Consider the following 25281-nt stretch of genomic DNA (forward strand, 5'->3'; position numbering starts at 1 on the left):
CCACCCACACCCTGAACCCCGCCACAGCGCCCACGCCCTGCAGACCATGTTCCAGTTGATGACCCCCAAGCAAATGTACGAGCACTTCAAGGGGTACGAGTATGTCTCGCACATCAACTGGAATGAGGACAAGGCAGCAGCCATCCTGGAGGCTTGGCAGAGGACATATGTGGAGGTAAGCCCACCTGTGAACCTGGGTGCGAGCTCGCCGGTTACTCAGTTCTTCATTTTCATCATTATTTAAAACATCTTTTCCATTAGATTTATTTTCAAAACAAATTCCAATTCTGGGAACTTGATGGGATAAAAATTTTTTCCCTTTCCTTGATATTGAAACTCCTAGGATGATATATAAGAGACGCTAGGTCTGATTGGGATGCCCTGAAACATGTTTGGGAACCAGTCGTGAACTCCAGGGCTAAGGCATAACAGTGTTTAAGAAAACACTTGGTGAGCGAGCAGAGGTGTCTGGAAAACATTAGCAAGGCACAGAATCTGTTCACAGCTGCAGCCCCCTTGGTCAGGTCATGTGACAGGAGCCGGCCTTTGTTTCCCAAGCAGTGACCTCTGCTGAGTTGCATGTGACCTTTTAAAAGTGGCCAACAAATGAATGGGGTGGGGGAGGAGAGCGCCTGTAAGAAGGAGTTGTTTTGGATTAGAGGGGAACTGATGGGACCGCAAATCAGTTGTGGAGTTATGGAGAAGCGAACTGCAGTCTTGGACTTGGAGTAAATACAGCACTGGGAGTGAACTCCAGTTACACTGGCTCACGACAGCACCCAGTCTCATTGTCCTAACCCAGGGTCGTTTAATGTTGGTCCAAGTTCAGCTCCCTTCCCTTCACCTGAATCATGTAGAACTTTTTTTCAATGCATCAGAAACAAAGTAGGGGTGGGATGTGTTACCTGAGGTCTGTGCTGTCGAAGCTTGTGGAAGCTTTAATTCCTTTTGGGAATTTAGCCTTATGTTGTGACCACAGGTGGTTCATCAAAGCGTCGCACAGAACTCCACTCAGAAGGTGCTTTCCTTCACCACTACGACGCTGGACGACATCCTAAAATCCTTCTCTGATGTCAGTGTCATCCGAGTGGCTAGCGGCTACTTACTGATGGTAATGATCAAGTCTGTGCTCCGGGGGGTTTGGGTTTTGGGATTTTTTTTTTAAGTTTTTATCTTTCCATGACCGTGCCTGCTTTTTTAACTGCTTTTAACATACACATGCATCCAAGACAGAGAGAGCTCAGCTTCATAACGGTTTAAAAAGTGGTCATATAAAGCAGTTTTCCCCATTTGCGGTTCGCCCACTCATATCATTTTGTGTGATGTCCTTAATGTAAAGTTTTGTTGTTGTTGGATTTCATAAGTTCTACCTTTTAATGTGGGGTGATGGGGGGGAAACATTAGAATCATTACACATTCTAATGTTTGGCTTTTGTTTTGTGTCCCCCCCTTCCCCTTCTCCACTTCCCCTTTCATTCCTCCCCCCTCCCCCCAATTGTTCTGCTTGCAGCTTGCCTATGCCTGCTTAACCATGCTGCGCTGGGACTGCTCCAAGTCCCAGGGTGCCGTGGGGCTGGCTGGTGTCCTGTTGGTTGCACTGTCAGTGGCTGCAGGATTGGGCCTGTGCTCATTGATCGGAATTTCCTTTAACGCTGCGACAACTCAGGTACTAAAGGAGCCATTCATCCGCTGTCCCTTGACAAATACCCCTCCCAGGCTTGGCCCAGCCAGCCTCCTGTGTCCATCTCACCTAAAGGGTCTTCCAGGCTTTTCCACGAGGATGCCTGTTGTCTTAGGGGAGTGTCATCTCTAAACGGACCCCTCGGGGCAGTGGGCACAAACCGATGGGCTTGTTGGTTAATAGAGAAATTTATATCATTTACTGGGGTTGTGGTTCGCAAATCCTAGTGGGCATTAGAATCACCTGGAAGGTTTGTGAAAACTCAGATTGCTGGGCCCCACCCCCCAGAGGTTTCTACTTCAGTAGGTCTGGGGCAGGGGCTGAGAGAGTGTACTTCTGGCCCGTTCCCAAAGATGCTGGTCCAGGCATCACACTCTGAGAACCATCACTTTAGATGAGTTAAATTCCTTCTCATTTTATTAACTTAAAAAAATGATCATACATAGACCTTAGAAATAGAAACATACAAGATCTACTGTGAGCTGAAACTGTCAGTCGCTGGGGGTATAAACTATCAGATAAAATAAATTCTTCACTGTCAGGAAATATAATCTCTCCTTGGAGTAACTGCTATGAGCACTGGTGGCAATGTTTTAAATATTATTGCTGTAGAATTATCTGAATTCAGTCTCTTACATCTAATGCCACCGTCCTCTGTTTTCGCTACAGGTTTTGCCATTTCTTGCTCTTGGTGTTGGTGTGGATGATGTTTTTCTTCTGGCCCATGCCTTTAGTGAAACAGGACAGAATAAAAGAATCCCTTTTGAGGTAACAGAAAAACAAAAGAAGAAAGCTTTGGGGACACCCACAGCTCCTGAGTATTTGTCCTTTAATTTTTCTCAATCTGGCCAAGTAGATATTTCAGTCCCATGTGACAATGACACGTTACTGGCCCTAAATAAATATAGTAAGCTGGAAGAATCTGAAGACAGGTATCAGCTGTGGGGTAATTCCAAGAGCTCCATTTGGAGAGCCTTTAGCAATATGGGTGTTTATTTCAGACACTTCATACTTTAATTGCTGTACCTTTCCAAAGCCCACGTTTGCTTCTCTGGGATTCTCTGTCACTTTGCCACCCCCTTACATTTTAAAATCATATTAAAATTTTTCTTAAGTCCTCATCTTGCAGCTTTCTGCTTTGGACAGGGATAAGCACAAGGAGCACGGGACTGCACAGACAGTACCGAATGGTGCTGGTGCGGAGGGCGAGGCAGCCACAGCTCCTCCTTGTCCCCTACGCCAGCGTCATAAACTATAGCTGTGTTATTTTGCCACATATCTGAACTGCTCACACAGCCTGTGCCCTTAGCCCTGTGGTTTCTCATCCTCAGGACAGGACCGGGGAGTGCCTCAAGCGCACAGGCGCCAGCGTGGCCCTCACATCCATCAGCAACGTCACAGCCTTCTTCATGGCCGCGTTGATCCCGATTCCGGCTCTGCGGGCGTTCTCCCTCCAGGTGAGTTTCCCGTGGTGAAATCCATGGTGGTACCGAGCGAGGCGCTGACGCTCAGTAGCATGCCAGTGTTTGGGGCTCTGTTCAGCTGGGTGGATGCTGCTTTAAGCTATTACCCTGACACTCCCTCCAAAAAATATATTAAATTCTAGGGCTCTTTCCTTCCTTTCAAGCCCTATAGCCCAGATGCCTGTGGCCTTCCAGAGATGCCCTTTCCTTTATAGTCAAAGTTAAATAGTATCGGGCCACTCCATGTGGTCCTCTGGGTTCATCCCTGCCCAGCCAGCTTCTGGGCCGTCTCCTGCTTCTAAATTCTCCTCAGTGTCTGATTACTCCGCGCCCCTGCTGGCCACCTCAACCCAAACATGACACCCTTTCTTTCTTTTCTTTCCCCAAAGGAACTCCACCCAAGGCAGCTGTGTAGAGCAGACTTTATTGACATAAGATGAGGTTGTGTGTAGGCCAGACTAGATGGCCACTTGAAACCGCATGTCACATAGCACCATAGGGGAGTACTGGCCAGTGTGCCTTGGAGGATTTCCTGCAGGGTGTTCCTTGGAGCACCCTTGCTTCCCACCTCCCTTTCCTTAGCTGGCCTCTGTCTCTCCTGTCCCTCTTCTCTTTTTCTTTTGGTCCCCTGCTCCCCTCTCAGGCTGCCCAAACAAACTCAGACTTTCTCTCACTTTCCTACACAGAGCATGTTGCCTCCCTCAGGATTTGTCCTGTCCTTCCAAACCAGGCCCTTTCACACTCAGAGGTCACACAGCTATTTTTCTAAACAAAGATTCAGCCTACGTGAATTACAAGCATGGAGAGGTCCCTAGAGTCAGGATGCAGATACAGTCCGTTCTGTGCTTGGAGCAAATGACTGACATTGCCCTTGAGCTACTTGAAGCTCATAAGAATCCTGAAATCAGTCCACACAGCAGATGAAGCAGAGACCTGACCAGTTTGTGGCGTGGTCTTCCTGAGCCCAAAGTGGTCTAGGGTTTCAATATCTCAAGGTATTACTGGAGTTTTGTGAGTAATTTCAAATTTTAAAACCTCATTTGTTTTCAAAGAAAGATGAAAGGAACGTTGGCTTTCCCCTTTCTTTCTTTGTTACAATATGTTGTGTAATGAATGAGATGGCCAGGTTTTTAAAGGAAACGATGCTGGGGTCGCTTTTTAAATTGTTACTATGCCCAGCTCATTCACGCTGCTTTATTCTCTTTGCTCACCAGAAGGTCCTGAGGATTGTGACCAGGAGCAGAAATGGACAAATCATGAATCAGCCTTCTGTTTATACTCTTGTCAACAAGTTTGGCTCTTTCCTTAGTCTTCATATTTACCATATAAAAAAGAACCAATCAATAATGTATTTGAATTTCATTTCACTGATTACCAATAGAGGCCTGGGCAGCTGATGATCCTACTGGGTTTGTGATTTGAGGCATCCTTAATATTTAATGTAAGATGTAACATGAAAAAAGATTTTGTGCCAATCACCATAACTACCAAACCCAAAAGAAACAAAAAAAGAGTTTATTGGTATTATAAACATACAGAGAAATAGCAAATCAGTGAATAAAGTTCAAATCTGAAACTGGGACCTAAACACAAGGAAAGTGAAAATATATGTAACTGCTTAGTAATATGAAAGATGAGTCAAAAATGCTCACTAAATAAATGGTACAACTAAAGTTTTAGAATGCCTTTTTGCACAGGCGTGCAACTGCTCCACGCCTTCTTGTATCCCATTCTTGTTTTGTATACAGCAACAGGTTCTGGCCTCAAGAAATTGTTTTAAGAGTCTTTTATTGGGGGGGCCCCTGCCTCCTTGCTCTCTCTCCTTTCCCCCTTCTTCTCTGCTTGCCTCTCCCCTCGCCACCTTTCTTATCTTCTCACACTCCTTTTCTTTTCCCTCTCTCTCATTCTCTCCTCTCCTCTCTCAGTACATTCTGATGATTCAACAAGGCAGACTCTCCTTTAATGATATCCTATGGTGTGGTGGTCTGAAAAGCTACCTGAGGTTTCCTTACGAGGAGTAGCCTTTTAGAAAATCCAGTACGCTAAGTTCTCCCAAGGTAAGCACCTTACAGAGATGAAATGAGTACTGTGGGTTTTGCATTTCTTTTCAAGCCACTGGAGTATCACTTCAGAAAATTGCATCTATAGCTTCCAAGAGTCCTCATTTATTAAAGAATGGCTTCCCATGACACTCTGGCTCATTCTCTGTCTTAAAAAGAAAAAAAGGAAAGAAAACATAAGAAAAAAGGAAAAGAGAGAAAGAACATGCAATGATTTTTGCAGTGGCCTTCAGGAATTTTACCCTGTTTTCTTTCCTTTGAATATTAACATTCAAAGTGAACAAGTAGCTTCTCTCCCTTTAGTGAACTGTGTTAAATTGTGACTGGGTATTCATTTGTGTTTATATTTGTAAGATACTACAGATTAAGCATCAAAAGGAAAAGACCCAAAGTGGTTCTGCCCAATAATAAACCCATGTTACCATACAGAATTTTCCCCGTAGAACTTCCCCAATTTTGTAGCCTGACCAAAATAAATACATATTTATTTTTTTCACAAAGAAACTATCTTAAACCTCTTTATGAACCTTTTTCCATCTGTCCAAATGCCACCTCTATACCAAAAAACAGTGCACCATCTGTAATCCTTCGGGACCAATGCCCTGCGCTAGGGCTTGCTGATAACCCAGTAGTGTTTGTTCCTCAATGAAAACTCCCAGAACAGAACCCCTTGCTCCAAATGGCAAGGGGCTTTAGACTGGGGCCCCCTCTGCAAGTGTCTCAGCCATAGATGCTTTGGGGGGATGGGATATTTCCTGCAAGCACAGTAACTAGAATTTTTTTTTTTTTTTTTTTTTAGCAGCAGTCCAATTTTTCCTTGGTAAATGGTAACTAGAACTGATTCACAATGCAAGATGATCCCTACATTGCTTCTGATTTACTTAGAATTTCTTAAACTCCCCTTGGCCTCTGTGGTGACTCTGGTCCCTTACTGAGAAATCCTTGCTGTTTTTACTGTTTTGTTGCACTTTTGGGGATGTTGAAGTTCTGCTCTTTTCTTTTCAGAAAACGTTTCTCCCTATATATGTAGTGTATTTTCAGGAAGTGAGTTAGATGGAACTCTGCTTTGGGGTTCTTCTCTCATCCCTTCCCTTCCATCATGAAAGACAGAGCAAGGTGCCTGTCAGAGTCCTCTGATCAGTGAGGCCGTGTCAGAGAAATTCCCCGGCCACTGCAGTGAGCAGCGGTGTTGGCCCTGGCAGCTCCCTGTGTGTGCACTAGTGTGGCTTCCTGTGTCAGAGTCTCTGCACTCCGTGTCCGTATGAACTTCCGTCCAGCGCTGCTTCTCTACGTTCTACTCCTGAATTCTAAACATGACTGTGATATAAAGAGCTAAAGGGATTCTGTCCCTAGGATTACGTTTTCCTGAAAATGGACAGTCTCCTTTAGAATCACACCTGTTCTTTCCGGCATCCCCTACTGTCTGATGGGTCAGGAATCCTAACCCAGTCCACATACATCCTCTCAGGAAGTGGCCGGATCTCACAAGAACTCCCACTTCTCAGTTGGGCTGAGGGCTTTGCATCAAGCCCCCATATGAATTGATTTACTGGTCAACCCCAGACAGGTGATGTTACTCTGCACCTCAGGGATCTTTATTAAGGTAATAGTGTCAATAGCAATAAGAACATCTCCCTCCGAGTTGCTGTGGGAATTGAATGCATCTGGTATTAACCACCTGACACTCATTGCTTCTCCTTTCTCTTCGCCAAACTGAGTTTTACATCCCAGCAGTACTGAATGACTTGAGACAGTGTCCAAGAGGGGTTGTCCCCGTCTTGAACACTGCCTACCCTGTTGCCTCCACACAGAGCATCTGTCCTTTCTCTGATCCTGCCCAACCTCTTTTTCATCTCCCAAACCCTGCTGAAACATCTCCCAGGGAACTTCCCCTGACCGACCCTCCTCAGCACTCCACGCGGACGCTCTCTCTCTCTTCTGAGCTGCTCTGGATCCCAGTTCCTGCTTTTATTACTACATTTACCGGTCAGGACTGTAATTTGCTGTGTCAGTCCTTGAGAGCAGGATTTTGTCTCTGCGTCTCCATCACCCAGCACAGTACTCAACATTTTAAAGTATCTGTCTCTTAGGCAGATTCTCTAGTCACGGTAGTGATGTGCTCATTCCCACAGGCCTGTCACACAGGTCTTTAAAGTACCTTGTGTACCATAAAGTGGTAAGTTAACATGCTTTTCATTTTTGAATTGATGAGCAACTTTTAAGATAGACTAAGAAGAAAGGGGTTAAGTAATTTTTAGATGGAGACTTTGGATTCATTTATGGTTTTATAGACTTGACAGGAAATTAATTATCGAAAGGCATCTGTCCAGAACCCGGGCATGCTATTTCACTTTGAGCATAAATTCACAGTTGCCATCAAAAGCCCTTTGTGAAGTTCTCCCTTGATTTCTTAGGTACCAGTTATAGCCAGGTTTTCTTTTCTCACCCTGAGACATGAACCCAGTTTGAGAAGGTCTTTGAGCTAGGCAGTTCTTTGGAAAACCTCATAAGAATTTTTCGTTTTTAAAAAAAGTGTCTGATTGTTTCTTGGTTACTTAGCATTCCAGTTCCATTTTTCTATTATGCTGTTTTTTGCCTTGCTTTTCTGAACAGGATAGCCCTTTCAACTGTCCTCTGTTGACTTTCCCCTATTAACAGCCCAATTTTATAATTTTTACTAGGTCAGCAGGAGATTTGCCAAAGCACCACAGAATCTAGCCCCATGTTTATTCTAGGTTATGGAGTGACTTTTGAATCTGTACTTATTTATTCTGCGTCCTATAATCACACACAGGAATTTCTTTCTGCTTAACTCTCCTTGACCTTTTATGTTACTCACTCGCACACCCCACAGGCTACTCCAGAGGCTATTTGGAATGTGCCTATTAAAAACCTCGGGGGACGTGTGTGAAATTTTATTTCATGTTTTAAAGGTGACATTTTGATATACTCGATCCACTTTATATACAGATCTTTAAATACAAAGTCAAGGTTGCATGAGCTCTTAGAAATGTTCTGGAAGGGAAATGCTGCTTTTTGTTTTAAATTAAAACATCTCAAGTGTGTTCTGTTCTGCCTGCGTTTGGTTTGGTTTGGTTAGTTTACTAGCACGACATTGGTAGTTTAGTTCCTATTTTGTACCTCATGGGTTCCAGGAATTTGTCAGAGATGGAAAGGATCAGAAGGAATGGGCCTATTCCAGACAAATGCACTCTTAATGATGGGAGAGTGGCAAAACGGTGAGGACCTCTAACGCCCCTCACAACTTTAAACACTTTGATAGGAAAGTGAAAGAAAAATATTGTTTAAAAGCATCTTTGTTTTCAAGGCAGACCCTCTGGGAGGAGGCGTATTTGTGACCTCTAAATTTTTTTTTCTGCTTCCAGGCGGCAGTCGTGGTAGTGTTCAATTTTGCCATGGTTCTGCTCATTTTTCCTGCAATTCTCAGCATGGATTTATATCGACGGGAGGACAGGAGATTGGATATTTTCTGCTGTTTTACAAGGTACATTTTTCAGCTGCCATGGCCTTTATTGGTTGGGTACAGAGTGGTACTATTACAGAAGTCTCTCAGTCTATGGACTTATGAGGGAACGTAGTTAACAAGTTTTGCACTGGTGTGATGGAGGGAGGGGAGATACTGGACAGAGGGTGCTTTCCTTGGGGAACATCTGAGTCCCTGGGCTTCTTCCCACCCCCAACTGAGCATTCTCACAACCCTTAAGGTTCTGATACACGTGGTCATTTCTTCTGTCGTGAATCAATGTTGGTGATTATTGGGAATGTTTCATATCTCTGCATTAGAGCAGAACAAGGTTGAAAAACACCCATCTAGGAAAAGAATATAGTTCTTTGGTAGTGTTTTTGTTTTGTTTTGTTTCGAATTATGCACTAAAGGGGTTAATCATCATGTAACTTGCTTCTGTAAGTCACATTTAGGATCAGTCCTCCATTTGGCCTCCTTACTCACATCTATGTCCAGATCAATCGGGCAATGTTTGTGGAGTCCAATGACAGGATGTTTCCTCCTAAGGTAGAGCTATGTGAGATGGGCATCATCAGTCATTGGCAAAAACAAAAGCACCATTTTCCCTTGTTTCAGCATTACATTGCAATGCATCTCCCCTTCTTCCAGCCCCTGTGTCAGCAGAGTGATTCAGGTCGAACCTCAGGCCTACACAGAGACCCATGACAACACCCGATACAGCCCCCCGCCCCCCTACAGCAGCCACAGCTTTGCCCACGAAACGCAGATTACCATGCAGTCCACCGTGCAGCTCCGCACAGAGTACGACCCCCACACGCACGTGTACTACACCACCGCTGAGCCGCGCTCGGAGATTTCTGTGCAGCCTGTCACCGTGACCCAGGACACCCTCAGCTGCCAGAGCCCCGAGAGCACCAGCTCCACAAGGGACCTGCTCTCCCAGTTCTCTGACTCCAGCCTCCACTGCCTCGAGCCCCCCTGTACCAAGTGGACACTCTCATCTTTTGCTGAAAAACACTATGCTCCTTTCCTCTTGAAACCAAAAGCCAAGGTAATCTACCACAAGTCACTGCTTCTAGTTTTGTTCTTTTTCAATTAAAAAAAAAATTCATTAAAGTGTGATACATTTCAGGCCTCTAAAAGAATTGATCCATTTAGAGCTTGGGGCCATTTCAATAAGCTCATCTTCTGTAGGAGTGAATCTATGTGTAGCAAGTGTTTCTATGAATTTAGATCACCTCCTTACATTTTAAACTTTTTTTTTTTTTTTCGAGACAGGGTCTTGCTCTGTCACCCTGGCTAGAGTGCAGTGGCGCCATCATAGCTCACTACAACCTCAAACACCTGGGTTCAAGCGGTCCTCCCGTCTCAGCCTCCTGAGTAGCTGGGACTACAGGTGTGCGCCACCACACCCGGCTGATTTTTTCAGTTTTTTATTAGAGACAGACTTGCTCTTGCTCAGGCTGGTCTCGAACTGCTGAGCTCAAGCAATCCTCCTACCTCAGCCTCCCAGAATGCCTTACATTTTAAACATTTTTATTCTTCATGAGGTTCTTTAAAAATATGATTACTGTGATTTTATCTTTTTCCCTCTGGGAGAACGCCTCCTACATGCTACATGAGGGCCAACGTAGTGGTGACAAGAAGATATTAACTAAACAGCTTATCTTTGTCAAGGAAAAGTCAGTGACATTCCTTTGGCTCTGACCTAATGCCTCTTATTCTGTTCCAGGTTGTGGTGATCTTCCTTTTCCTGGGCTTGCTGGGGGTCAGCCTTTATGGGACCACCCGAGTGAGAGACGGGCTGGACCTCACAGACATTGTACCTCGGGAAACCAGAGAATATGACTTTATTGCTGCACAATTCAAATACTTTTCTTTCTACAACATGTATATAGTCACCCAGAAAGCAGACTACCCGAATATCCAGCACTTACTTTACGACCTTCACAAGAGTTTCAGTAATGTGAAGTATGTCATGTTGGAAGAAAACAAACAGCTTCCCAAAATGTGGCTGCACTACTTCAGAGACTGGCTCCAGGGTAAGGCAGGCACTGCTGGGGGCTGTCCTTTTGGTCTTTTGTGTGTTCAGCTTCTACGAGTTCCCTTTGTTCACTTAAGTAAGTGTTAGATCATAATGTAACACTGACATGTCTCATTGATGACTTCCGAGTGTTGCTTGAAATTCTTATATGGACTGTTTCTGCGGCAGCCTCCCAAATCTGGCTTTTACCTGTAAGACAATGCCAATAATTCAAATGAGTGACTCAGAAACCTCTGTAAGAATTTATGAGTACACATTAGGAAAAGGGAAAGTGTGTTATAAAGTATGGAGCCAGATGCTTCTGTTGCTCTTTGCTTTTGGATGGATGGTGGCTATTTTGGTGACCAACTGAAATCAAAGTGTTGGTGGAATTTCTAGGCTGATCTGCTGCCAAATTATAGCTTATTGCACCACAAGAGTTTGGATCAGCAGTGGATATAATTCAAAATTCCATATTTTGACCATCTTTTAAAAAATTTATTTATTTCTAATTTATTTTTAGGGCAATTTTGGGTTAACAGCAAAATTGAGTGGAAGATGGAGATTTCCCATTTTCCCTTTCCCCTCACACATGCATAGCCTCCTACTATACACATCTCCCGCCAGAATGTTGTGTTTGTTACAATTGGTTAACCTACATTGACACATCATTATCACCCAGAGTCTATAGTTTGCATTTGGGTTCATTTTGATCATTTTTTGATTTGGCATATGAAGTAAACTTATAAATGCTTGATCACATTTTACATTATTTCATAAATAATTTAATTCTGCTTTAAAATGCCTTTCTTGGCTTCTTAACTTGCACTTAGAAACATTTCTAGGACTATTAGTCAACTGGAGGGAAAAAAATTGTCCACATTTGCCCCTAACTGCTAACTGACTGAGTATAAATGTATGCAGAGATTCCAAGAACATCTGTTCACTGAATTCCGCGTTGACACATGCAAAGGGAAGTAGAGAATCAGGATAATTACCCAACACAATTCAAGCAAAAATGCTTTTACAGGAATACTCAAATCATTATGGCACCCAACATTTTTTTTTTTGGCTTAGATTATCCAAATGATTGTCTTAATTTCCCACTTAATTAGTCTTGTTTAAACACAGATTTAAGTGCCCTTTTTGGTCTTAAGTCAATACACTTGTATGTAAAGATTAAGCAGCCAGTTTCCCTGTGAGTTTCCATGAGATGGTAAACAATTTGAGGTTGATTGAGGATGGTTCCACACAGTTTCTGGCTTTGACTCATGTTACTAGGATTTTGTTCATACATGTATACCAGATGTGATTTTTATTTTGGAGGAAGGTGAACAGAACAACATGCCATGATTATTATTTTTAATATGCTTCTGAGATGAACTTGAATTTGTTCCAAGTCTTATATTTTTACATTTAGTTTTAAAAGCAGTGGTTTTTGGATGAATTAAAAGAATCAGACAGTGGAGAGAGTCCCTGCTTTCCATTTTTTGTCCCATTGGCCAAAGACATGCAAATAACTTGCCACAAATGACAAAGAGATCCGCTGTGCACTGCCAGCATCTGAGCAGAGCAGGGTTAGTGTAGAATGCATTTCAGTGTCTTCAGCCATTCCTCCAGATGCTCAATATGGCGCAGTAGGCCGGGTTGGGGAAGGGGGCAAAGGAATATTGTCTCTAGGCAATGCAGACCATTAACCTTTTTATAGAGTATTATAGATTATCTCTATACTTTGTTTCCTTTACCAATGTAAAGCAGCAGGACTTGAGAATCCTTTTTTGAGACAGGGTCTTGCTTTGTTGCCCAGGCTAGAGGAGTACAGTGGCATCATTATAGCTCACTGCAACCTCAGACTCCTGGGCTCAAGCAATCTTCCTGCCTCCCAAATAGCTGGGGACTACAGGTGTGCATCAGCACACCCAGCTGATTTTTCATGGTGGGAGCCTCATTGGTTTTTAATGGATTTGCCATTAAAACCATGTCATCACATTGGTCTTTATCAGCATTCCAGTAGTTTTTGTTTTTTTCTTTTACTGATAAAAACATATAATAGTTGATTCAGAAATTATCCCACATATTACACCTTAAAACATACATGCAGATGAGGTAAACTTAGAAAACCTGATGCACAGGTCCAAGTGGTATTCCTTTTTATTTCATACCAAATTATGCAAATAAAATTTTCATTAACATTTTCTTTTTAGGGTCCCATATCTGAAGAAAAATTGGCAATTGGGACAATTCCTTTAGTCCAGAACTTTACACTAGAAAGAATTTTTAGTACAAAATATCTATAAGAAGTACTAACTAAAATTTTAAGATTTTGCCATAAAATAAGTGAAATGTTGCAAATTTCTACAGTGTGTATGTGTCAGAATATAAACTGTTGGCCAAGAGGCAGCAGAAGCACATCTGTGTTCCTTGATTTGTGTCCAGGGTCATATATTGTCCATGCACTTAGGCCAGCCCAGTGTCACTTGAGGTTTTTGGTAACGAGTCAGAAAATATACTAATCATGAAAGGACTTCTCCATAGAATAGATGACTGTTTCTTGTTCATCTTTGAGCCCCCAGTAGAGTGGTACCTAAGAGACTAGCAGGTGGGGTGGGTAATGAATCGAATTGCCAGCAGGGTTGACCTCCCCATATCTGATCTTTGTTTCACCCTAGGGTGTCCCAACAAATACCTTAAAACTGCCCTCAGGTTGTTGGGGCACCCTTGCTCCCCTACTATGCCACCAGTTGTTGGTACCGAAGTTAAGTCTGCTAATCCTATTCATGCCTTCAACAAATATTTCTTAGGCACCAGGGTGTGTTCTGGGCAGTTCGGAGCAGTGAGTGGTTCCAGCTGATTCTGGAACCGCTGAGTTTAGGCTTAGCTCCAACACTGACCTGCTGGGTGGCCTTCGTCAAGTACTTCACGTTTCCAAGCCTCAGTATCTCCATCTCTAAAGGGGGAGTGGGTACTGTCTCATGAGGTGGTTGTTAGACTTACACAAGGGCTGATGGGTGTGAAACTAGAAGAGCCCAGTGTTCACTAAGCATGGGCTGCTCTTGGGAATTCACTGTCAGGAGGGAGAGGGTTAAAGTCGGCTCTGTGTCACGAAGTGATGGAAATTCTATTGTGGGGAGGAAAGCAGACCAGGCCTCCCTTTTGCGGGGCAGAGGGGGAGCGGTTGTTTTTCCTCTCCTGTTTATTTTTTTCAAAAACAGAAAAAGAGGGCTTTTGGTAATAAAATAACATCTGTTCAATACGGCTTGCGTGCACGCCTTGCTATGAAAAACAGGCTGAGAGTTGGGAGTGCAGCCGACCCGGTGGTCTCTCCCTGCCCTGCCTCCCTTCTCCCACCCCATAGTGCGGGGTGAGGAGACTCCTTTCACCACCAAGCTCACCATCCTCATCCCCAAATTGTTCGTATAACCAGCAGTGTTGGAAGGAGGATTTAGTTTTTAAAAAAAGAGAGAAGGGGCCTATGATCCACCTCCACCGCCCCCCAACTTCAGACCCCACGAGCTTGACCATTCTGCGCACTAACACAACCAGATTTTTTTGGGGGGGTCTTTGAAGTCATCCAAGGCGTATCCTGAAATGAAATAAGCCCTTCTCCCTTCTTACCAGCCGTGTCTAACCCATACATGTACAGCTTGCTCAAAAGCTGTGGTTTCCTGAGCTGCCGGGGCTTGGGAGTTCTACTTGGGAGGTGACTGAGAGGAGAGGGGGTAGGAGCCTCCTCGGAGAGTGCACGCCAGCCAGCGCTCAGACCCTAAGGCCGGGTCACCAGGGCCCTGTTTTCTCTTCCAACACGCTTATCTCTTTACAGCTGTAGCCAAACCGTCAGGTCTGTAATGATGGTTTTGATTACAGAGGCCAAGCGCAGCTGTGTGTGGTGGGCTGGTGGACGCGCCCATCCCCCAGGCCCCAGCACGCCTTCCTTCCCCCTCCCCTGCTTGCGGTTTGTCATCTGTTCTCACAGAGCCTCCTTGTATTGGCCTGTGGCTTCCTGTTCTCAATCGGATCCAAATTTACCCTGTGAGGTATTTCCCCACGAGTACACACGAGATCCTTCCCTTCCTTCCCCCCATGCCCCTCTCCTAAGGAAGGGTGGCGAAGAGGAAGAGAACAGGCGAGAGTGAATAGGTGTTGGCTGTGATCTTTACACAACCTGGCAGCGGATCCCACAGCTTGTATTAGCTCCACAAGTCGAACAGATGGAACAAATTGACAGAATCGTGTTCACTCACCCTGGGCTCCAGAAGCAGCTGAGTTGCTGTTTGAAGTTGGGAGTTTGAATGTGTTTTTCCCCCTCCGAGTGGAATTTCTGGTTGTATTGAAGAACCCATGCTTAGCACCCTATGTGGCACGAAACGGTTAACGAACCTGGTGTGTGTCTTTCTCTCGCTCTCTCTTGCTCTCTTTTGGAATAGTCATGGGAGAAAAGAAGAGGAATTAATTTTTTTAAGGTAAAATATATATCCTTGTTTCCTAGAAACAAACATCTCCCTTTTGCCCTTTGGAGCAATGATTATTAGCAACCTGCAGTTCATTCATGAAAAACCTGATGTTACCGGTTGGAGTGGAAGTAGAATACAGTGTTTTGGGTTCATGTCCATCATTCCTCCATCCTGCTCCCCGTCCTCAGCCCACCCCATTAGGACCAGGATCATTCTAGTTAAAAGTTGTAATGTGTTACACACGTTTGCCTTTTCTAGGACTTCAGGATGCATTTGACAGTGACTGGGAGACTGGGAAAATCATGCCAAACAATTACAAGAATGGATCGGATGATGGGGTCCTTGCCTACAAACTCCTGGTGCAGACTGGCAGCGGCGATAAGCCCATCGACATCAGTCAGGTACACCATGGGGGTTCTAGGGTGCGGTTGAGCAGGGCTGTGGGGCAGCTACCCTGCCAAAGACTGGTTGACAGCATGCCATCCCAACCTGTGCTCTCCGGAGGCCTGAGGCCATTAGTGGCTGGCAGAAAGAGGATTGAGTTGGCTCTAATTCACCTCATTCCACCCACTCATGGTGTGACCTCAGACAAGCCAGTGAGCCTCACCGTCCTAGTCTATCAGGCGGGGACAGCTGTGTTACCTGCCTCTAGTACAATTGTCAGAATAAAGGGCAGTCCAGACAACGCGGGCTCTTTCAGATGGGAGAAATGCTGTCATGTTCTTCCTCCAAAATCTAGTCCTTGTCACCGTGTTGGTCTTGGCTGTATTAAAACATGGAAAGGTGGATTTGTTGGGTAGCAGTTGTTTAGATGAGCAGAACAGAATCTGGGGCAGGTGGATATGGGTTAGGAGATTGGAGAGTTTACTAGAATGATGGGAGGATTTGTTGCATGTGATTTCGCTTACTCCGTCCTGAGCGAAGCAAATGGAAATGAAGATCCTTGCAATCCGAGTGGACTCGCCGTTCTCACTCTGCTACTTAAGAGGAGCCGTTTCTGTTTGGCAGTTGTGTTCTCCAACTGCATTTGCACCTTCTTCGAGAGGCTAGGATTCCAGCATATCCCTTTTGACTCCTCAGGCGTGTTCAGGAGTGTGCTGGACTCTTCAGCTTTCAAATGGGTCCCACGCTCGTGCCTTCGGCTTCCACGGAGCCTCTTCTCTCGCTCTGTGTAGCCTGCTTGCTATACCTTCAGGCAGAAAACCGTCATGCTAATGATCTTCTCAGCAGCTCTGTTTATTGTCTCCCCTTTTTTGCTGGCATTAAAGGTGACAGATTTACAAAGTACATCGTTCAGAGTTATTATGGAGTGTGAAACTCTTGCTTGATAGCGACATGCAGCAGGCTGTCAGTCTGACAAGGGCGTGGGCAGAGGAGTCTGTCTGAGGGATGGCAGGGGAGATGCCCGAGGAGCTGAGCTGGCTTGAGGGACCACAGGGACTCCATGGGACGAATGTGATTGGGCCAGGCCCCCAGATACCATTTCCTCCACCTGGGAGGGAGGAAAGCGTGCTGCGTGCATGGAGGCCGTGAGCTGCACTATGTAATTCCAGAGACGGTTTGAAGACATACAGTTGTTACATATCCTGTGGATTAATTGAATCCAGATCCCTGAAACCTGGTTGTCTCACTCTCCTCCACGCTTTCTTCCTTTGCTCTTTCTCTATTAACTGCTGTCACTGGTGTTTTTCATTTGTTTTTTTAAAAAAACCAAAAGTAAGGAACGAGGCCTGAATCTAAAATAGACAGGAAGCACAATTTTTCTATGTGTATAAAATATATGTACACACACTTAATCTCACGGTATTTTTCACCTAAGCGAAGCCCCTAAGATCTACCATAGAGGGAGCACACTTGGCCACGCAGAGGGTCCAGCACACTGAGGGTGACCACCTCTTAGAACTGAGATTGCCTGGAAAGGCCGCGGGTGTGCACCACTCTCTTCCACTTTCTTGCGTTGGGCATTTTTTGAAAGCACAGGTCATAGGAGGCTAGTGTTAGCAAAATTTATACAGATGTTGTTTTATTTTTATAGCTCTCCTCCATTTACTGGGTGGCATTTCCTTCAGTGTTAACAACAGAGGTTAACTGCACACAGACGTGTATGGGGATTCTTGCCAGGTTTTTTTTTCCCCTTCCCCTCCTATAAATATGTTTCTCCAGATTGTTCATTCTCTGCCTTGGCTGCAGACAGTCTTTTAGCATTCAGATTTAATTGGTTCAGCCAATTCCTGGGCCATCTGCAGAACTGCGTGTTTGTTATAAACACACTGATGATTGCATCCTCCGATAAGTACGCTTTGAAAGAAATCAAAGGTGTTCTGATGGGATTTTCAACACTTTCAAACAGTGGGCATTCTATTCTTTGTTGTAAATGCTGGTGCAAAGCTCCACTTCTGCTCTCTCTAGGCAGAAGTGTGTTTACCCCCGGCCCCATTCTCAAAAGCCTCTGTTCTCCCATTTTTGTAGTTGACTAAACAGCGTCTGGTGGATGCAGATGGCATCATTAATCCCAGCGCTTTCTACGTCTACCTGACGGCCTGGGTCAGCAATGACCCCGTGGCTTACGCTGCCTCCCAGGCCAACATCCGGCCTCACCGGCCTGAGTGGGTCCACGACAAAGCCGACTACATGCCAGAAACAAGGCTGAGAAGTAAGTAGCACTCCGTCCACTTACCCTGTGTCTTCAAAGCGCAACAATAGCCCTCGTCCCTTGACGCTACCCAGGGTTCAAAAGTGTAAACAGAACAATATATTTCTTTTAGTTTAAAACTCTGGGAGACAGATGAGGATGTGTAATGGAATACAACCCCGTGCTCTATCACGTTGAGAAATAAGACTCTCTAATCTCCGTTTGTAGCTTTACTCTAAGATGTTCATCAGGCATTTCTCTTGAATGCCAGCTGTTCCATGTGAAAGTCGGGGACGCCTCCAGGTTGAGTGTTATTTTACTATTGCAAAGTTTTATCGCTGGGGATTATATGTTTATCTTAACTTTGTCAACTCTGGTGTTGAAGGGATTTTTGGCACGTTGGGTCATTCCCATAAGCCACCAAGCACCTGTACTCTGTCAAAGCTGTTTAAACCGGAGCAGAAAAGTCTGTATACAACAGTGTCCTCTTCCTTTCACCTCTAAGCCCTGAGTTTGAAAGGTGGTTCTGTGTGGATTTCATTTGCATTTATGTTAGAGATATTAGTAGCTTATGCATTGGATATCAGGGCGAGGGAGGATGTGAGAAAGAAGACGGGTCCCCTCGCAAAGATGGCTGGAGAGCGAGCGAGTTGTGCTTCCCTGGATCTAAACCCCAGAGCCCTGTGGCAAGCAGCCAAGGCTTGTCTTAATGAAAATTTATAGTTGAGATTATAATAGGGCAAATCATGTTTAGCAAGTCAACTGAATGACCCCAAAGGGTCTGGAACACACAACGGCAGTAACTAAATGCTTGTTGTGTGAGGATTTCTTCCCCTGTTGCTGAAGACTTAGCATTGCATTAGAAAAGAAGCATAGAAGGTTTAAATTTGTTCGATCACTAAAAGGATAAGTTAAGCATTTTTCTCAGGAAAGCACCATTCTGGCGTTATTTTGCTCCCGGAAGTGATTGAATTAAACAGTTCGAACTTACCATTTTCATGTGTGTCACTAGAACAAAAAATGTTCCAAAAATTTAAATCTGGAGTTTTTTTAACCCCCCCCCCCCCCCCGCCCTTTACAAAGAGTGGCTGCTTCTGGAAGATTAAAATCAAAGGTTAAAAAATACACAGATCTTAGGCTTCTCCCCTGCCAAAGGTTGATTATTGTGTAAAGTTTTTTAAACCAAATATGAAAATTGTAAAGACCCGGAGACTGTCATCAGCAATTGCTTTTCCTTTGTGTTAAAAGACGTGCAGCCAGTAAGCTTCGTGCAAAGTCCTCTTTTCACCACAGCAGTGGAGTCCTTGCAAGGAGCCCCTCCACCCTGGCCCCTCTGTTAACGTGTGGCCTTCTCTGTCCAGTCCCGGCAGCAGAGCCCATCGAATATGCTCAGTTCCCGTTCTACCTCAACGGCTTGCGAGACACCGCAGACTTTGTGGAAGCGATCGAAAAAGTAAGAACCATCTGCAACAACTACACAAGCCTGGGGCTCTCCAGCTACCCCAACGGCTACCCCTTCCTCTTCTGGGAGCAGTACATCGGCCTCCGCCACTGGCTGCTGCTGTCCATCAGTGTGGTGTTGGCCTGCACGTTTCTCGTGTGCGCTGTCTTCCTTCTGAACCCCTGGACGGCCGGGATCATTGTGAGTTTATTATAAGGGTCTTTGTGGAAGTCACATTCCTTTCAGCATAGCTCTTTCTGCAGCCGGGAAGTTTTGTTTATGTCTGGGCCTCTGGAGGAAGGTATAGATTGCATCATCCGTAATATATTTATTCTACTTGAGGTGGTGAGGTTCATGGTTAAGGTAGAGCCTCTAATGGCCTTAATCTTATGTGCCCTCTCCTATAGCTTTAAGATTTTTCTGTAAAGATAGGAGACTTTTTAAAACTCACTTTCCATCACAGCTCTGAGTGTTTATTAAATAAAAACACTCAAAGCATAACTAATTTTTTTAAATTCAAAAGTGTCATTTGGTGACCTCATCTCAGACCTAATTATACACAGAAGGGTCTTCTATATTTAACCAGGAGGGATAATTACAGAAGTTAGGACAGCGATATATGGAGAAAATGATTTTAGAGGGGGTGTTGTGTATTTTCACTCCTGGGGGGAGAATGATAAACTAATACTACTAACCTGGTTTTTGGCATCTATTCTCCAAAATACTCTCAGATTTGAAATAAGTTTCATGTCGAGTCTAATAAAACCATGGCAGTGTTTAAATTCTGTGAGCTGTGGTGTAGCCTTTAAAATGCCAAAATTATAAAAACAGAGACCAGGCTTTGTTTCTGCGCTGTGAGTCTGTACAGCAGGTATGCTGGAAGGTAAATGTTTAGTCTGTGGGAGTTTTCGTGGCACTTAGCGGGATGTCGTCCACCACTCATTACTCCTCCCCTCCCACCCACCACCCCTGCCCACTGCCCCAGGAGAAAGAGCATTTTTCTCCTTCTCTTCCATCTGTGTAAAGTTTCTTGTTTTATTTGTATTTTCTCCCCTTTGGCCCAAGGAACTCCAAAGTCTCCCCCACAGATTTACTTTCCATTTTCCCCCCAGATTTTTTTACAAGGAAGATGAAAGGCAAAGAGAAGCTTTTTCTTGTATTTAACAGGTTTGCTTTGTCTACCTGCTTCTCTCCAAAGTGCAGGGCCCTGTAACCTGACCCACTTAACTGGCTCATCTTCACTCAGATCATCTTCACTCAGCCCATGGGCTCTCCAACAAAACCCAAACCCGCTTTTACCTCCGAGAACTTGTATTCGCCACATCCTGTCAGCTTTCTTTAGGATGCAGGCCGAGCCAACCAGAAACTCAGTGATGAGTCAGTGGATGGTCTCTGATGGTAAAAGATCAAACATAAGGAAAGGTCTTATTTTAAACTACACGAAATTTGTAGCCACATGACAAGTCCATGATTGTTGAATTCTATGTAGATTGCCCTGGTGGAGCAGGTAGGAATTGTTTTGCTTTCTAGAGCAGGCGTAGTGGGAAAACAATTTGCATTAGAATACTAAACTTTGCCTTTATGTACTCCTTCTCCAGTCTTACAAATTGGTGTGCGGAAGTCCCCCTCCCCAGCAGGAAGCTGAATTGGGAAGTAAAGTTAAAGCAAGTTAGGACATTCATTGTATTTGGGTCACAGATGTTTCTCCGCTGTTGATGTGAAAGGAGGCCACCTGGAACTTTACCAGCCTCCCCCATTTACAGCGCCAAGAGCTGCCGTGCCCTCTCCCTCACGGCTGTGTGCCTTCTTCCAGGTGATGGTCCTGGCCTTGATGACCGTCGAGCTCTTCGGCATGATGGGTCTCATTGGCATCAAGCTGAGTGCCGTACCCGTGGTCATCCTCATCGCCTCTGTCGGCATCGGCGTGGAATTCACCGTTCACGTTGCCTTGGTATGGGAGACATTCTAAGCAAAAACTTTCTGGAAGAGTGACTTGTTTCCTTTTAGCTCTTTTATTCTACGTGGGCAACTTTGAATTCTCCCCAGGCATCATGGTGAAAAGGCTTCTAGGGTGCTGGAGTTACCTAGGAGTGGCTGAAATTTTTCTGGATTCCTTTCCAGTCAGGAGGAGAGTGTGGAACTTAAACGTTAGCTGGGCCCTGTCAGCTGTAGGCAGAGTCAGTGTGTTAGAGCAGGCCGGGGAGGGTCCCGCTCCTCCCGTGTTGACTGTCCTTACCGTCACCACAGATCCTGGGGTGGTCAGCTATGTTCCCAAGACAGATCGTGTGTGTGCATTGGCACACGTACACACAATTTTAAAAACAACAGTAATAAAGTGAGGATAAAAGGAGACCACACTCATTGTGGCACAGTGGAGAAGGCATAATTGAGGGTGAGGTGAGCTGGCAGCTGAGGAAATACCCTCAGGCCTATGAGTGAAGGCTCCAGTGTGCAGCCTAGAAGAGCTGGCTCTTCCACCTGAGCCCACCCAGCTCCTCAGACCTCCCAGCCTCTGCATTCGTGACGGCAGAAAGTAATAGAACCAGTGTTGCTTTCAACAGGAATTGTTTTCCCCTCTCTCTTTCTATACCTGGTCCTGTGAACACTTTGTTGGAGGAAATTTAACTTCAGGAGGAGTCTCTAATCTAAGAGACAAATCCATTGTATACATTTATCAAAGAACCTCATAGCTGTGTGTAAATTATGTTCCATCTGCAGATGTGCTTGTGGCCTAAGTACTTGGCATTGTCAGTATGCATTTGATAAATATTTATTGACTGAATAAATACTGATGTTTAGGATACCCTAGCTAGGAAACCTAGCATTGGACTTAGACCAAATTGTTTTCGTAATCTCTAGCATTGATTTTTCTTCAGGCCCAACACATGGCATATGCATGTCTACACAGATGCTGCTGCTTTGTGCCTTCTGCAGTCTCAGGGCTATTGTTTGCAACGTTTGTGTTTCAGAGGGAATGTTTTGTGGAAGTTATCCCACTTTTTTCCCCAGTGTACAATAAAGAGTTGATAACATGGAAATAGTATTCTCTAAATTTTGAGCCTGCTCAAATTATTTTCTTCCACAAGCTGGGAGGAGGGAAAGGATTTTTTTTTTTTTTTTTTTTAAAGATGAGCACACCATCCTAGATTTTAGAAAACCCATAATTTCAATACTATTTCTTCAAAAAGAAAAATTTGCATGTGAGTTAAGAATCCACAAGCCATGAAACAAATGAAAGTCACCTCTTTTGGTAGCTAGCATGGCAAACAAGGGTGTCCTAGAACAGATTTTTACATTGGAAATGCTAACCACAATCTTTAAATTGTAGCTCTTCTAGTCTGAGTCTTTTTCAAGAGCACTATCCACAGGATATGGTATTCTTATCCAATATGTGAAATTATATTTAAGGTAGGCAGTCATTGCTCTTACAAGGTTTGTGAAATGAGGGCATAAGGTTGGTAAAGAAGCCTCTTCTTCCATGAAAGTCTTTAGGAAGTCGATGGGTTCCTGTTCATCTGCTGTTTCAGTAACATAGAAGCTACATGCAGTAGGGTAGACACAGCTTGCCCCCTATAGCCCCATGGTCTGAATATGGCACAGAGCAACATGGTTCCAAATCATCTTGGTGATTTCTCCCAAGAGCAAAAAGCAACTCCTCATCTGTTAAGGAGAATGGCCATTCCTGTCCTTCCACAGGGTAGATAAGGTATAGGAATGCACCCTGCAAAGGCTCCCGGCCCTCTCCTCTCAGCATATGCCAGAGCAGCCTAAACTTTCAAGCAGAGAGAATTCGTTGCCGGCCCAACCCTCCCTGCTGGGTCACACTCTCAAACCAACAGTCTGATAAACCAGAACTTGTTCTACAAAGTTCCCATTTGGTATCAACAGCCTTCTGACCTGGAAGAGCTTTAGGAATGCAACAGAGGCAGAGATATATCCATATAGAATTGGAATGGCCTTGATTTGAATTTACAGCCCTGTGTTTTTCTTACGATACCTCTGTAGTGCTTAGAGGTACTCCTAACAAATGGGTTTGAAACAGTGGCAGAAGTCTCACCTCAGCGTAATTGAGAGGAAGTATATTTCAACACCTGGTTGCTTCTGACACGGAGCTGAGCCCTTTCAGAAGCGTTTGACTATCCAAAACATTAGCCAGAATGCTGTTGTCGTCGCAGCTAGAGGTCTCCCATCCAAATGGTGTGGGATAATTGGGGGGTGGGACAGGAGGGGACTTAAGGGCAAGTAGCAATGAAAAGACAGGAACATTTCTGCTCATTTTTGTATAGTTTTGGTTTTGCTTTGTTCAAGATTTATATCAACACCAAATACAACTCAATACCTTGAACAGTTCATATTAGTATAAGCCTAGATTCAACTTGTTGACCTATCCTGATTAAACATTCCAGTAGATAAACAATAAGATGGAAGAAGTTCGATTAAAGCAGCTTGTAGCATTAAGACAAAGCTGACCATTTACCATATAAAGTCCAGGTTCTGATAACATGAACTTTCTCGTTACACAGGCCTTTCTAACGGCCATTGGCGATAAGAACCGCAGGGCCGTGCTTGCCCTAGAGCACATGTTTGCACCTGTCCTGGACGGGGCTGTGTCCACTCTGCTGGGAGTGCTGATGCTAGCAGGATCTGAGTTTGACTTCATTGTCAGGTAAGCAGGAGTGTAAAACCATTGTCATTAGCTCATGTGGTCTTTGTCGCTTATTTCCTTCTGTATCTGGTAGATTGCAACATCTCTTCATCGTGACTCTACTTTCTTTTGAATTTATTAATTCAGAGATGGGCTGAGAGGTAATAAAGACAAGCTCTCTTCTAGAGCTATCTTGGGGAATAGCTTGAAGACAAAAGATGGAAGGTTTGGGGCTAGCAGCAAAGGCAGCTCCACAGCTTAAGGCTGAAGGACCACCAAATATCCCAGTTATTTGTGTCTCAGGTTAGAAATATCTGCAGAAAGAGATGACCACCATTCCCATTAATTGTCTAAATTTGACCTTTGTTTTATCTCCTTCAAAACTGTAGAGAGGAAAACTTTCAAACACTTAAAATTGTCACATAGACTTTATTCTTTTAAGAAGTGAAGATAATGTGCCAAGATTTCATATTCAAGTTCCCACAAAGAATTAGGAAACATTTAGCATTTGACTTGGGTGTCAAATGTTAGAAATCCAAGCCTAGTTTGGACACTTCTCTTTGGATCTCAAGGCAAGCCATTTCTGGTTGATTTAATTAAGAATATGACTTTGTAAAGTATAAAAGGAGAGTGAGTTTTCCTTTTGAAAAGAATTTGAGAACTACAGAGAAAGAAACCATTTTCTTCTCTGAATAGCCTTGGTGGCTCTGTGAGGTAGCTGCTCTTGGATATAATGCTGCTTTGTGAAGAGGCGAGGCCAGAATCATCAATAAATCAAAGATAGTTCAGAATTAGAACCATGAAGGCAGAGAACCAAATATGAGAAGGATTGGTTTGTTTTGGTTGCTTCAGTCTAGAGAGATCATCTAAGGCTTTCCATGTGCACATGTGTGCATATGAAGGATGGGAGCCTCTCATTTTCAAGTAAAAAGAAGAGGACTTCAACTGGAAGTTTATTTATTGCAGAAAAAGATGAATCCATTGGTCAGTCTGTAGCATAGCCCATTGGGCAAATCAGCACCATGGGGATTCTGCCTTCCTAGAGTTTGGGCCAGAGTTTGCTTGCTGTGGTTTTGGTGTAGGGTTGAACGAAGAGGTGCAATCACTGCAGACCGGCACTCCCTAAACAGGACCGTGCTCACAAGTCATCTGAGACTCTCTCTCCATGCTGGTTGGATTTCTGGGGCAGTTCACGGGCGGAAGGCAGACTGCATCTCTGGCCAGCTCCCAGGCCACGTCCATGCCAATACCAAATAGTGGCCAAATAGTTAAAAGTTTTGGTCTGTTTTGTTCTAATCTCTTAATTTGATTTTGAATTTTCCCTTATTTTCTTAGTATTCACTTACTCAGTCATTAGTATTGTCTCTTTATGCTATAAAAGCCCCAATGTCAAATAGT

General features: G+C 44.3%; 1 protein-coding gene across 1 annotated transcript in view; it reads left to right on the forward strand.

Moving 5' to 3' along the window:
• Positions 1-25281, forward strand: part of PTCH1 (patched 1) — a 67688-nt gene that overhangs the window by 36717 nt on the left and 5690 nt on the right. Inside the window, exons 8-20 of the mRNA XM_012640062.1 lie at positions 28-175; positions 980-1111; positions 1511-1666; positions 2351-2449; positions 3013-3138; positions 8591-8709; positions 9340-9742; positions 10424-10733; positions 15424-15566; positions 17635-17818; positions 19159-19439; positions 21052-21189; positions 23762-23904. Coding sequence (XP_012495516.1) covers positions 28-175; positions 980-1111; positions 1511-1666; positions 2351-2449; positions 3013-3138; positions 8591-8709; positions 9340-9742; positions 10424-10733; positions 15424-15566; positions 17635-17818; positions 19159-19439; positions 21052-21189; positions 23762-23904 — 2382 coding nt within the window. The remainder of the gene's footprint in view (positions 1-27; positions 176-979; positions 1112-1510; positions 1667-2350; positions 2450-3012; positions 3139-8590; positions 8710-9339; positions 9743-10423; positions 10734-15423; positions 15567-17634; positions 17819-19158; positions 19440-21051; positions 21190-23761; positions 23905-25281) is intronic.

This window comes from Propithecus coquereli, unplaced genomic scaffold (genome assembly GCF_000956105.1).
Source record: "Propithecus coquereli isolate 6110/MARCELLA unplaced genomic scaffold, Pcoq_1.0 Scaffold147, whole genome shotgun sequence".
In the NCBI taxonomy this organism is placed as follows: Eukaryota; Metazoa; Chordata; class Mammalia; order Primates; family Indriidae; genus Propithecus; species Propithecus coquereli.